This window comes from Dermacentor variabilis, unplaced genomic scaffold, assembly GCF_050947875.1.
Source record: "Dermacentor variabilis isolate Ectoservices unplaced genomic scaffold, ASM5094787v1 scaffold_16, whole genome shotgun sequence".
Classification (NCBI taxonomy): Eukaryota; Metazoa; Arthropoda; class Arachnida; order Ixodida; family Ixodidae; genus Dermacentor; species Dermacentor variabilis.
In genome coordinates this window covers 5098431-5111014 of record NW_027460324.1, presented here as the reverse complement: position 1 = coordinate 5111014, position 12584 = coordinate 5098431, and the positions used below count along the sequence as shown (strand labels likewise).

Sequence of the window (12584 nt, the reverse complement as noted above, 5' to 3'; positions counted from 1 at the left end):
AGCGTGTACGCCTTGACCAAAACGCACCTGCGAGATTCAGAGCAGCCACTTGTTATTGATAACATTGTACAGGAAGGATGCAACAGAACGCAGTGATGACATTGACCCATGCCATTTCATAGCAGCTTTTAGGGCAACCAAAAATGCATACCGAAACAGTAAAATGGAATTTCAGAGCAGGTTTATGAAAGTGATTGCAAACTCTTCATATTATAAAGTCCTCTGAAGTTGAAGTAGCAGTAATTTTGATGAAACTAATGCCAGCTATGCAAACAGCTGCTTGCATACGTCATTTTTACGCTTTGGCAGACACATTTCTTGCGAACAGGTAGAGCTCGCAAACAAACTGCTTCTTTTGATTTGACGATTTATGGTATATATGTTTATATTGAAAACTTGAGTGATCAATTCTAAGAGAACTTCCTTTTGTTAGGTTTTTGAAAAGCGCTTCCACTCTCAAATATTCATAATCAAATTTGACACTCGGTAAGATCATTTTGCATTCGTAGGTGGTAGTCAATACACACACCCCCTCCCCCAAATTTATGCCGCCTATTGCAGAGGAATGACACCCAGGGAGGGCAGTCGCACAGCTGCTATAAACTCTGCCAGGCATCTAGGCTAGCATGCTACATAACCACCTATGCCACATGATGGATTAGCCCTTATGTTGAGATTTTTGCCTCTGAATGTGAAACTAGCATACTGAGTGTTAAACTCGACGGTAAAAACAGTCACTGATCGATTTTCTTTATTTTTTCCCAACTAATAAAGTGACCCAATGGCTTAACCGAGCGTTTCCATTATACACTCTCAGACACGATCTCCATGTACATCAGCTCGGATCACACAAACTGGAATGCAATCCTATCATTTGTGACTTTTGCCTACAACACTGCACCTCAACATACCACCAGCTTTACCTCCTTCTTCCTTGTCTACAGCCACTATCCAACTTTCGGCCTTGATGCATCTTTCTTCTTGGCTCCTGTCTCGTTGGCAGTGCCTTTTTCTGAACAATTTGTTTCCTGCCTCGCCCACTGCCACTGCCTTGCCTGCATTAATACTGACATCTCCTAGGATGCTTGCAAACACTGCTACGACACCACCCACCGCAGTGTGGCTTTCTGCCCTGGCAACGAAGCATTACTCTGGACGTCTGTACTGTGGCTTATGTGACAAACTTCACAGTCATTTTCTTGGATCCTGCTAGATTGTTGAACGAAATTAACCTGTTAATTATCGCATTTTGCCTCTTTATACTTCCTCTGACTGTCATTGTCACAGGACAGAAATTTTGCACGTGTCTCATTTGGAACCTTATGTATAACGCCTTTTGTAGCACACTTCTGCGGCCAGGCTGGCCGCTTTAGGGGGAATTAGTGTGAGCACAATATTCGCATCTCATCTTCCTCATCTGTATATATTATCATCGACTCACATCATCATCATATCTGCACATATCATCATCAGAGCCACAACTTCTTTGTCGTCGTGGCGCAGAATCTTTGAGAATAAAGTAGTTCCTCAGAACTGTGGGGTTCTCACCCATGCTCTTGGGACAAAGGAATGACAATACAGTAGTCCAAACAATTACAAGGGCATTTATTGCACCTTTCATTGACTAATGCCTGCTTGCAGAGTTAATATCCACAAAACACGCCGATTGGCGCGCGACAAATCGTGGCAGTCCGACTTACCGCGACCGGATAATGAGCAAATATGTTTGCCCCATGCAGGACACCAACGCCTGGTCAATCGCGCGTACAGTCACACGAACGGTGGTGCGTTCGAACAATCGTATCATCCATTCCGGGGTAGGCTTCACAAGACGGTCTCGCCGCTTGCCGGCCCCAAGCCCAAGAGGAAGAGCCTTCTCATTTCCGCGACGAAGTAACCCCGCTGTTAGGTGGCGTTAGCAGAGCCACATAAACGCCACCTCTAGCAATGTGCTTCAACCACACCGACTGCCGCGGGCAGCAAACCACGCGGCGAAGCCGGATTACAGGAGAAGGGAGCTATGCGGGGAAACAACATATCAGGGGACGCGTGAGAGTTGCGCATCCCCACATCCCCCCAACCTTAAATCACTACATATTCCGGTGAAACATGTCACACAGTCTAACATCAACACATGCTTTACGAACAAGGTAGTACATGCAACAGTGGCCGCGCTGAGGAAATGTCCACACGCTGTCCATAACATGCGAGCCGACATTGTCCTTGGGGTACACCACTAGTGTTCGCTAATCACAGCAGCAGCTCTGCAGACTCGACGGCACGATTCCAGGCCAGGACTCCAGAAACAGCAATGCAGTAGTCGGCACGAGCAAGTGTCGCTCGCGCCGACGTGCCCTGCTGGCGAGAGCCGCAGTAGCTGTTCGTGACCGCCGGATACAGGTGGCTGCCGAAGTCGCTGCACTGAAATGGCCACAGCATCACCATTGCCCGGGGTGGCTCGATCGTAGTCTGGGGCAGCAGCGCAGGCGATGTGCAGGTGACAGCTAACCAGGGGTGACTCCACTCACGCCGCATACACTCAATGCACTCGGCACACACTAAAGTAGTGCAAGGGAGAGGAATTCTGCATGAGCATTGCCCACGTGGTATGATGTTCAACTCGGCTAGCAAAAGATTGGGTGGCTACTGAGATGCTAAGTTCACGTGAACGAAGCTCGCTTCCTTGAGTCGAACGAGTAATTTCAATTCACGCGAGGCTAACTAGAGTGAAAGAAGCAAAGTGCAACACCAAAACCACGGTCCACCAGGTTGTGTCCCTCCACGTGTGACAGGCAGCTTCGTAAAGCCTTAGGCCTAAAGCGTCGCTACCCTGGCAACAACCGGCATCCAAAAAACAACACCCAAAACGGGCGCAACACAGGCAGCCATGAGGAGATGTCAGCTCTGTTAGGTGGTCCTACCCCGCTCGGTGCACACAGCATCCGAGTTGACGGTGCCCACCGTGCCAGACGGTGTCGGAGCGCCCGGTGCCAGGCCGCAATACCAGTCAGCCAGGAGCGGCCCCTGTGGCCCGCGGCCACCCGGCTCCCAGAGCTGCGACTTCATCAGAATCAAAGAGGTAAAAGAAGCTGTTTACATAAGAAATTTGGACCACCCACAAGGCTTCCATACTCACTCGCTTCAGGCTTGCCAACGATTCGCGGGCGCTAAGCCTATCTCCCAGGATGTACACGACGTGGCTATCGTACCGACAAATGTCATTTATATAAAGAAATACACTTGCGAAAAGGCTTAGCATATGTTGACAAGTTAAAACACACTACAGGCACCGTTGCCTCGCTCAAGAAAGCATGCCGCTGACGCTATCAATCAAAATTCACGCTAGCCCTACGCTTCGGTTCAAAGGTCTTGAACGAAGCAAAACTTAAAACTATCGTCTGATGCCCCAAGAGCCCCACGTTGGGCGCCATATGTGGGGTTCTCACCCGTGCTCTTGGGACAAAGGAACGACAACACAGTTGTGCAAACAATCACAAGGGCATTTATTGCACCTTTCATCAACTATTGACTGCTAGCCGAGTTGCTATCCACAAAACATGCCGATGGGCGCACAACAAATCACGGAAGTCCGACTCACCGCGACTGGATAACGAACGAATATGTTTGCCCCATGCAGAACACCAACGCCTGGTCGTTTGTGCTTACAGTCACGCGAACGGTGGCGCGTTCAAACAATCGTGTTCGTCAGTCCATTCCGAGGTATGCTTCGCGAGACAGTCTCGCAGAAGTGTGGCTCGGTGCACGCGCAGAACGTCTGCGCTGCTTGCCGACCCTGAGCCCAAGAGGAAGAGCCTTCTCCTTTCCGGGCCCAAGCAACCCCGCTGTTAGGTGGTGTTAGCAGAGCCACACTCGCGCCATCTCTCGCAATGCGTTTCAACCACACCAACTGCCACAGGCAGCAAGCCACGTGGCAAAGCCGGATTACAGAAGATGCGAGCTATGCAGAAAAACAACATATCAGGGGATGCGTGAGAGTTGCGCATCGCCACAGAACACACACACACATATATACATACAGAGTTAAACCTCGATATAACGAAGTTTAATATAACAAAATTCTCGATATAATGAAGCATTTAACATTTCATCACCTCTTGTCCACAGAACACCATGTAATTAGAAGCTCAATATAACAAAGTGTGTTTGTATGCGATTTCAATAAAACCAAATTTCGCTTTCACAGCAAAGGAATGCCACGGACACAGATGGTTAAATTATTTAATTACTAGCGGCTGCTTGCAAACGCGACTCTCAAATCGAGCGCGGCACGACTAGAGTGACAGTCTAAGTGAAGCCGCATCATGTTCCGTATGAGTCCAAGTGTGATAAGATGCTATCGCACCGCACTTGGGGCTTCAGGTGCAAGTGAAAGTGTGCGAGGGTGAAAAAGAAATGTGGCTTCAGGCATGAGTGCCGCCTCTCCATGCGAGTAAAGGGAAAGAGGGGTAGCGGAGCAAGCTTCTAGTTGAATGAAGTCGGTACAATCGGCAATTTGCTTTGTTATTGGCGGCGAGGAGTTACGGAGTCGCCATCTATCAGAAGCGCCTCGCTGGCGTAGTATGAGGCATCACGCAGCGCGCTCCTCTTAAGTTTTGCTGTCAGCGCTCACTGAAAACACCACGCGCGAGCTCTCCCGGACACTTCTGTAAGTACTTTCGAAACGAGAGAAGTTTTATACTGTCTAAATAATAATCTTGGGCAAACTGAAAGCAAAGAATCGTTTACAGATGCTATCTCTTTACCGAACACGTACAGTGAACACCACTTCGCGCAGTCGCCGCGATGGAGTCTCCCGGATGGGCTTCTTGCGTGAAAGGTCAGTAAACGTTGAAAGCAAACTATATGAAATATGTTCTTATAATGTTTGCATAATTAAATGGAGCGTAATATAAGGAAGCCTCAATGCAGCGATCGCACAGATTCGCAGTGACCGACTGCGCGTCTGCATGCTTGTCTGCGCATTGTTTTGCTTTTGCTGCGTGCACGTTTTCGCACTGTGCCATGAGCTCTAGGCCGCAGAATATGAGCATTTGACAGTATACAAGCAACCATTGTTGCGTGGGCACTATCAGAGCTGTTCAAAAATAATTTAATTGTAGAGACTTCGACGCCTACGGGGACTGTGATGTGCCGTTGCGACGATTCAATCTTTTTTTTTTTCATCTAAATGCTTGGACCTTTCAATATTATTTCTCGAGTTGCGTCGCACTGTATGTTTATTGGTGTTTTCAGCGTGCGATTTCCCGCTGCTTCTTTTTTGTAATCCAGTGTATTAATTCATAACACAAACACGACCATATGCCATGCTTTCTTTTAATGTACTTCTTACCGCTCCCTTTCCACTCCAGTGAGCTTGCCATTATCAATAGCATCGACAAGTTCATAGACCAAACTGTCATGACATTCGTCGGGCAGCAGACTCGGGCGAGCGCCTCAGTGTGCGTTTTCCAAACATCGCAGACCCGGCGCCGTAGCAGAAATCTTCCTCGTGTCTGTGCTTGCTGCATACCCGAGTTGTAGCCAATGACTGTTTGTCGGTTTTATGTTTCGCGAGCCAAGCTTCACGCAGCTTCTTGTCCTGCGGCTACGTGTGAATAAGGCTGACACTGGGCTCCGTTGCGTATGTCCGGCACTGCCGCACCGAGCAGTAGCCTACCATGTTGCGCGCCTTCAAAGGCAGCCACTACCTATTGTAGTGCTTTCAAGCGTTGTAAAGGAGACACTCGAAGCGGCAAAATCTCGCCACTAAATGAGGACCGCAGCGTACAAGGGAATTTAAACTCTCGTGTTCAGCTCGCTTTAGCGCTCCCGAAGCAGCCGACGCGGCCGCTATGTCCACCTGATCCCTCATAGCACGTCACGTCGACGGTGGCGCCAGCTTTTCCAGTGGTGGAGCTTGAGGCCAACATTGAAAAATCGTCGATCAATTTTTCTCACAGAGAAATGGTTCGCAAAATTTTCACAATTATCAGGCAATCGAGAAAAGCTCATTTGAATGAGAAAACAATTCATTATGTTGAATTTTGGAGTCCGCAACAAATGATACGGTTTCATGCCATGTCGACGATATCTTCATATCGGCAGTACAAATTAATCGAAGCCAACTGTGCTGTCGCCTGCACTCTGCTGCCGCGGCTGATTGTGTTGCCTGCACTGGGACGATGCTATCGTGAAAAGTGCTGGCAGCGGGGAGCGAATGCTTCATTGGCCTCTCGCTCCAATGGGTCACTGAAACTTGAGATTACGCAACCTCAAATACTAAACGTGCGGGAAGACAGCTTACATTACGCAACGCCGTCTCAACATGCCCACTTTTTGCACACATGGCAGATTACATCTAAAGCAGGGTGCGCTCACAGCCATGTGCAGCCACGACCGAGACGCGTGCCAACTTACACCCCACTCCCCCCGCTCCCTTGCGCCCGCTTGTGTTGCTGCGAGCTTGTAATTCAATCACCTGACCATCTGTGTCAGTGGAAGTTTTGATTTATTGTCTCCATATTCCACTGTGGAAACAGTGAAATTTTGTTATATTGAAATCGTGTATTAACACACTTCTTTATAATGAGGTTCTAAATACATGGTACTCTATGGACAAGAAGTTATGAAAAGTTTATTGAGGTTTAACCCTTTGAGGGTTGATTTTTTTCGCCATATTTGACCACCCAGGGTCAATTTTTTTATTGCAGATTTCAATTCTTCTTAGGGACTTATTTCGAACAATATTTACTGCAATTTTTATAGGGTGACCGTAAAGTGAGAAAAAAATATTTTGCGTTGTTATATATGTACTCTTCATTCATGAATAACAACAATAAAAAAGGAAATAAACTTAAAAGAACTAAAAATTTCATGCATTTTTATACACACAGTTCAAGGCCTTGAAAATGCGGACACGAGATTATTTTGCAAGACTCAAATGTTGCTGCTCTTACACTAATATGTACATCCATAGCGTAATCGAACTGCGTAGGTGCACGCACTCAAGAAAACTGTGTGCTTGTGTGCCCGTCAAAAAAGCACAAAGTGTGACAAACTTCCGCTAATCTTCATCTTATCGCCAACCAGAAGCAATTAGTTTTCGCGAGTGTCAAAAAAAGAAGCAACAGAAGCACATGCACGGCAGCATCCTTGTTATGCGCACCTCTGTGAGCACTGAACGAGCGAGAAAGAGGTGGTCGCCTTTTGAGCGATTAGTAACGAGACAGCCATCAGTTTTGCAAGCGCAAGATGCCAAAACCGCCTGCGAAAACAGAACCAGAACTGCCACCCGCCCGCGCGCGTGCCAATGCGTGAGCGGTACTATATAGACGCGCGGAAACGAACTAGCGCTAAAACAAATTCCCTGTATTCCCACATAGTGGCAGCATATGACAGAAAAGAAAAAGTTAGCAAATTGATGCGCTTTTTAAACGTACAGACGGCACCTTAAATATACGGCATCGACCATTTTAGACTTGTTCGCGGCACCTTATATTTACGTCATTGACCCTTAAAGGGTTAACTACGTGTGTTTGTGTGTGCACGTGTGCACGTGTGTGCATATATATATATATATATATATATATATATATATATATATATATATATATATATATATAAAAGGGGTTAACCGAAGGGCCCGATTTTTATTAATGACATCATAGGAAGCCAACAAACAATGACACCAAGAACGACATAAGGGGAATTATTTGTGCTTACTAATTGAATTAAAGAAATGATAAATTAATGGAAATGAAAGTGGATGAAAAAAATATATGTAAATATGTACATATATATCATCCATATTCAAAGGTGTCCCCTGTGGGACAGTGCCAGAATTGAACGAACGAAATGTTTATGTGTGTATATAATCCTAGAATCATTGTTGAGGACTTTCCACTCTGAAATAAGATTTGCTCGAAGGCCTTTGCACTAACTTTCTAACCTTAGTGTTGAGTTTTGCTTTCAATATGCTGCACTTTAAAAAGGCCCAGTAAAAATCCCAAACAGAGGGACTGTCAGAAATGTACTACCATCAAAGCAAAGACAAGACACAACTGATTAGGATGCCTGTTTTATGTAGTTACATAGAAATGCGAGGTGCAATCGCTCTGTAGCTGGCTTCTAAGTTTGGAGTACAGCACAATGCGTTGGCAGGCTAGTTGGTGCATATCCATGAATACTTTGTTTAGCGCAAAACAAAGCATTCATGAAGTTTCGAGTAGTATGAAGTGTAAGTATTTCAGTCTGAATTAAGGCACTTTTACAAATGCAAGTGCATCTGTGAACTGGACAATGCAGCGTAGTAGTCTGGGAATCATTTGCACTTAAGTGGGGACGTGGGTCCTAGACCAAAAATTTTAAAAATCTTTATTCATCGAGGTGTAGTGCTGAGAACTAGTACATATATGCTAAGTTTATGTGCGTATTTTGAATATGCAGTCCATTTTTGTTTGTCTTCTCAGGTTCTAATTTTATATGAGCATCCTTTAAGTAACTTTTGCAAATATTTGTAAAATACTTACACATGGACTTGTTTATCTTTTTCGGGTGAGTGCTTTTCACCGTCTTACAAATGTTATTGCTCAGTGCAGGACGTGCTTGCATGTATCGGAAGTTTCTGGAATGTTATCGATGGTTCTATCTGCTGTCTGTTTCACCGAACCTTGTGTAATCTGATAGCATGTATGCATGATGCAAATGTTGTAGAACTTTCTGGAGGACATGCGGGCACCAGCTATCACTCTGGAATGTTCCATAGCTCGTGTATAAAAGCCGACGCGCTTGACCGACAGATGAGATTTTGATGATCACCAACTGCGTTTGCCGCTATCATTGTGCTTTAAGTGTAGCCTGCTTTTAAGGGCACAGGTTTGCCCAATAAAAGTAAGTTTCGTCATTCACAGTACAGTCGCCGACCGTTTATTCAGACCTCACAGGGACTGCAGAAATATCCGAATAAACAGGTGTCCGAAAAAGCAGATAAAGAAAAAAAAAAAAAAGAACTCCTTTATTTCCATGCACTTATTCGGGCTCTGCAGTAGGCTTGCAGAAATCGTGAATGCGCCGTTGCACGCTGTTCCGTTTACACGCAATCAGATAAGGTGCATCTCGGAGAGGGTCGTACGGTCACTATAGGCGGCTGAAAGCGCAGTCACTGCTTGTACATGCTCCGCATGCGATGGTAGCGTAACACATGGTGCGTCATCTTCCGACTCGGAGTCATCGTCCGGCGGTCCAGCAGAAACCTGACGAATGATCTCACCGTCGTCGAGTTCTGCGCATGTCAGTACAGCTAAAGCCCCTCCATACACGTTTCCGCCTTAGCTTCCGGCACCAAGTGGAACTTACGCAGCTGCAGCTTCCTGTTCCGAGTGGAAGTGACACTTTGTTTTTTAGCGTTGTTTACTTTTGCGCCGCTGGAGAGGCTTTAATTGCACGAGCTGCGGTTGAAACTGTCAATGCGATTCCATCCAAGAACCACCGCCTACTGTAACCAGCGATCTGCTCGTGTTCGCTGCTTCGCGTCAACCTGCGACGGTTTGTGGCACGAGCGACAACGTACAGTGGAATGTAGTGCCTGGGTGCTTGGAGACCACTGCCGTTTTTCGTGCATTTGGACAACAGTGACCGCGAACTACTACTTCAGCAGAATACAACAGCTTGTCCCCTTTGCATTCTTCTTATGGCGACTGCCACAGCTCTGCTAAGCATGCGCGGGCGTCTCACCATAGTCTAACAGCAGTCAAAGCGGAAATTCCCGCAGCGCAACTCCAGGACGCGGAAATGCCGGAACCGGAAATTTTTAAACAGGAAATGCCGGAACCGGATTTGGTGTGAGGGGAAAAGGCGGTGCACAACAAAGGTTGTCGTTACTTAAGAAAGCGGCGGTGGTGCGTAAATGCAGGGGCTTTAAGTACAGCAGTGTCATCACCTGTGAAACTGTCAAATGAGACGGTGTCTGGAATCGCAATGCAATGCGCAGGTCTCGGCAGAACATTTTCGGCGGCAGTAGGGAGCGCATCAGAAGGCGACAAATCCTAGGCTTCCTGGCACCCCCTTGCCGCCATTTCCCAGCGCAGTCTGCGCGGGCACTGTCGGCGCCATTAGACACTTCACGCGATGTTTCCGTATGCCGCGTTGGATCACTGCAACCTCAACACAGCACACAAAGCAAACATCACCACGCCGTCACACCAACACCTGTCGCACAAACGAAAAACATGGCCTACTTGCAGCGTCATGCATGAAGAAAAACCTAAATCAGCTGCTGGATTGTGTTCACATGGCCTACTAAGCTGAGACCGGAACTGCTGTAACCACAAACCAGGCAGAAACAATGATGATGAGCGGGGATTTGCAGTAGCGCGACTTCGTGGGGCAGCAAGGAGGCTCCATTCAAAACAGAAATGGCATTCAGCAAGTCGAACGATGCACCGGTCAGAGTCGGTGCATGGTGCTCTCGATCGAGTTGGCTCAAGGAGTGTCCGAAAAATCCGACGAGAGGTAGCAAGGTGTCTGAACTTTTGGCAGTTGTTATACTTTATGGTCTATGGGGAGAATGGCGGTGCCACGAAGGAGACCGAATAATCGAGCATGTCCAAATTTTTGGAGTCCGAAAAATCAGTCGGCTACTGTATTGCTACTGTGTTCTTTGCCATCACTAATATATGACAATATCAGTTCCTGAAGTCTCATTAAACAGGGTACCAATGGCTTCTGTATGATTCAAGGAATGAAATAAGGTGAACTTTACTGCTCTGCTTTACATAGAACATGAGTTGTGAGGTATTGAATTTAAAACTCAAAAAAGCGTTTTTCCGGTGACTAACTTTGAAGTCTCGCAACTCTTGTTCTAAGTAAAAGCAGAGCAATAACGCTGGTATTATTGCATTCCTTGAATCATACAGAAGCCATTGGTACCCTGTTTAATGAAACTTTAGGAACTGCTGTTTTGCAAATATTTTTGCAAAAGTTACTTAAAGGATGCTCATATAAAATTAGAACCTGAGGAGATAAAAAAAATGGATTGCATATTCAAAATATGCACATAAACATTACATATATGTACAAGTTCTCAGCACCATATCACAAAGAATAAAATTTGATTTCCAAGACCAATCTCCTCTGCCAAAATTACAATGTACATTAATTGTAATGTACAATATAAGCCTGATTGCTTAATTCATTCACCAAGTGTACAAGTATGTAGGTACCAGGATAATAGTACAGTGCACTCACATTGTCGATCTCGCGCTGCAGGTCGTGCAGCTGCTTCTCGTGGACCTTCTTGAGGCGCTCGCGTTCCTTGCTCTGCTTCAGTGCCGCTGACTTGCGCTCCTCGATGAACTTCTTGGTGTTGTTGCTGTTCTTCTCACGCAATCGCCTGCGGGGGTACAGGCAAGAGAGGGCGTGTGAGAATGCGCACTGCCTCTGAATGGAAGAGAGAGCCTCGAATGGGAGTGTGCCTTCTTCTGCCACTGCTCCTTATTACTTTTAGAATATGTTTTGCTAGAGCGGAAAATAAATGAGTGTCCCAACAAGAGGCTGGCAATTTTGATTTTGCACGAGGGAATGCAACACATTAACCCTTTGAAGGTATTTGACGTACATGTACGGTACCCTTCTTATGTTTGTTCATGTGTTCTTACGTTCATGTGTATTCGATGTTACTGCTTGTTGAGAGGTGCTGCCATCTCTATGGAGTCGCCCAAAGTCATCTGAAATTGTGTTTCCACTTACTGGTGCACACTATACTCGACTATTCGATCACATGGCTGTGCGCACATCGTCCAACTACATCCCCCAGCCGCGCATAGAGGAGGTGCTACTCTTGCGGCTGCCTCTATCCGGTAGCTGGTGCGACCAAAATTCAGAGATCAGTTTTTTTTTTCTTTGCCTACAGTTCCATTTTCCTCTCGACTGTGTATGCCTGTATACTGTGGGCACGTGCAGTCCTGATTTCGGCATGGCCGTGCACGTTGCCTCTTCTTGGGATAACTGCTCAAGTGTTTCTTCTTCAGACTTGTTTCTGATGTGTTTCTTCTTCTGATGAAATATATTTTTGGGGCAACAAATTGATAGCCATAAGTTTTGCTATATCTTTTTCTTAACCTCTTACTATATAGCTTAATTGTGTATATACTGTTGGTGCGACTAAACATTCTTGAGACAAAATATTGCTTGAAATAAATTTTTGCCGTATTTAAGAGTTTTCAATTACTTGCTACTACTGGAAACTGCAATAATAAAAAAAAAAGGCTGACCACAGGGCCATGGTTCTTGTGACAAAAATTCGACCCTCAAAGGTTTAGGGAATAATGTCCAGGCATCAACTGCCCCAGCTGCCAGTGTAGCTTCATGGGCAGGCCCAGCCGCGCGCCGTGAACACGTGCCCCTAAGCACCAAGATGATAGCAGCATACCCTGCCAATTTACAGTCCCCATCATACTTAACCCAAACAAGCCTTAAGTGTCTTTTTGCTTCTCCTGTGGTGGTGCTGGAGACTTCTGGTTCGGGTGCCTTAAATGTGCTGCCTTAATGCACCTTCCTTCCAGCACATTCGATGTTTGCTCTTTATA

At 46.2% G+C, this 12584-nt stretch overlaps 1 protein-coding gene across 1 annotated transcript in view; it reads right to left on the bottom strand.

Annotated features, from left to right (window-relative positions):
* LOC142568039 (1-phosphatidylinositol 4,5-bisphosphate phosphodiesterase-like) overlaps positions 1-12584 on the bottom strand; it is a 272674-nt gene that overhangs the window by 25330 nt on the left and 234760 nt on the right. The window contains exon 29 of the mRNA XM_075678120.1: positions 11245-11389. Coding sequence (XP_075534235.1) covers positions 11245-11389 — 145 coding nt within the window. The remainder of the gene's footprint in view (positions 1-11244; positions 11390-12584) is intronic.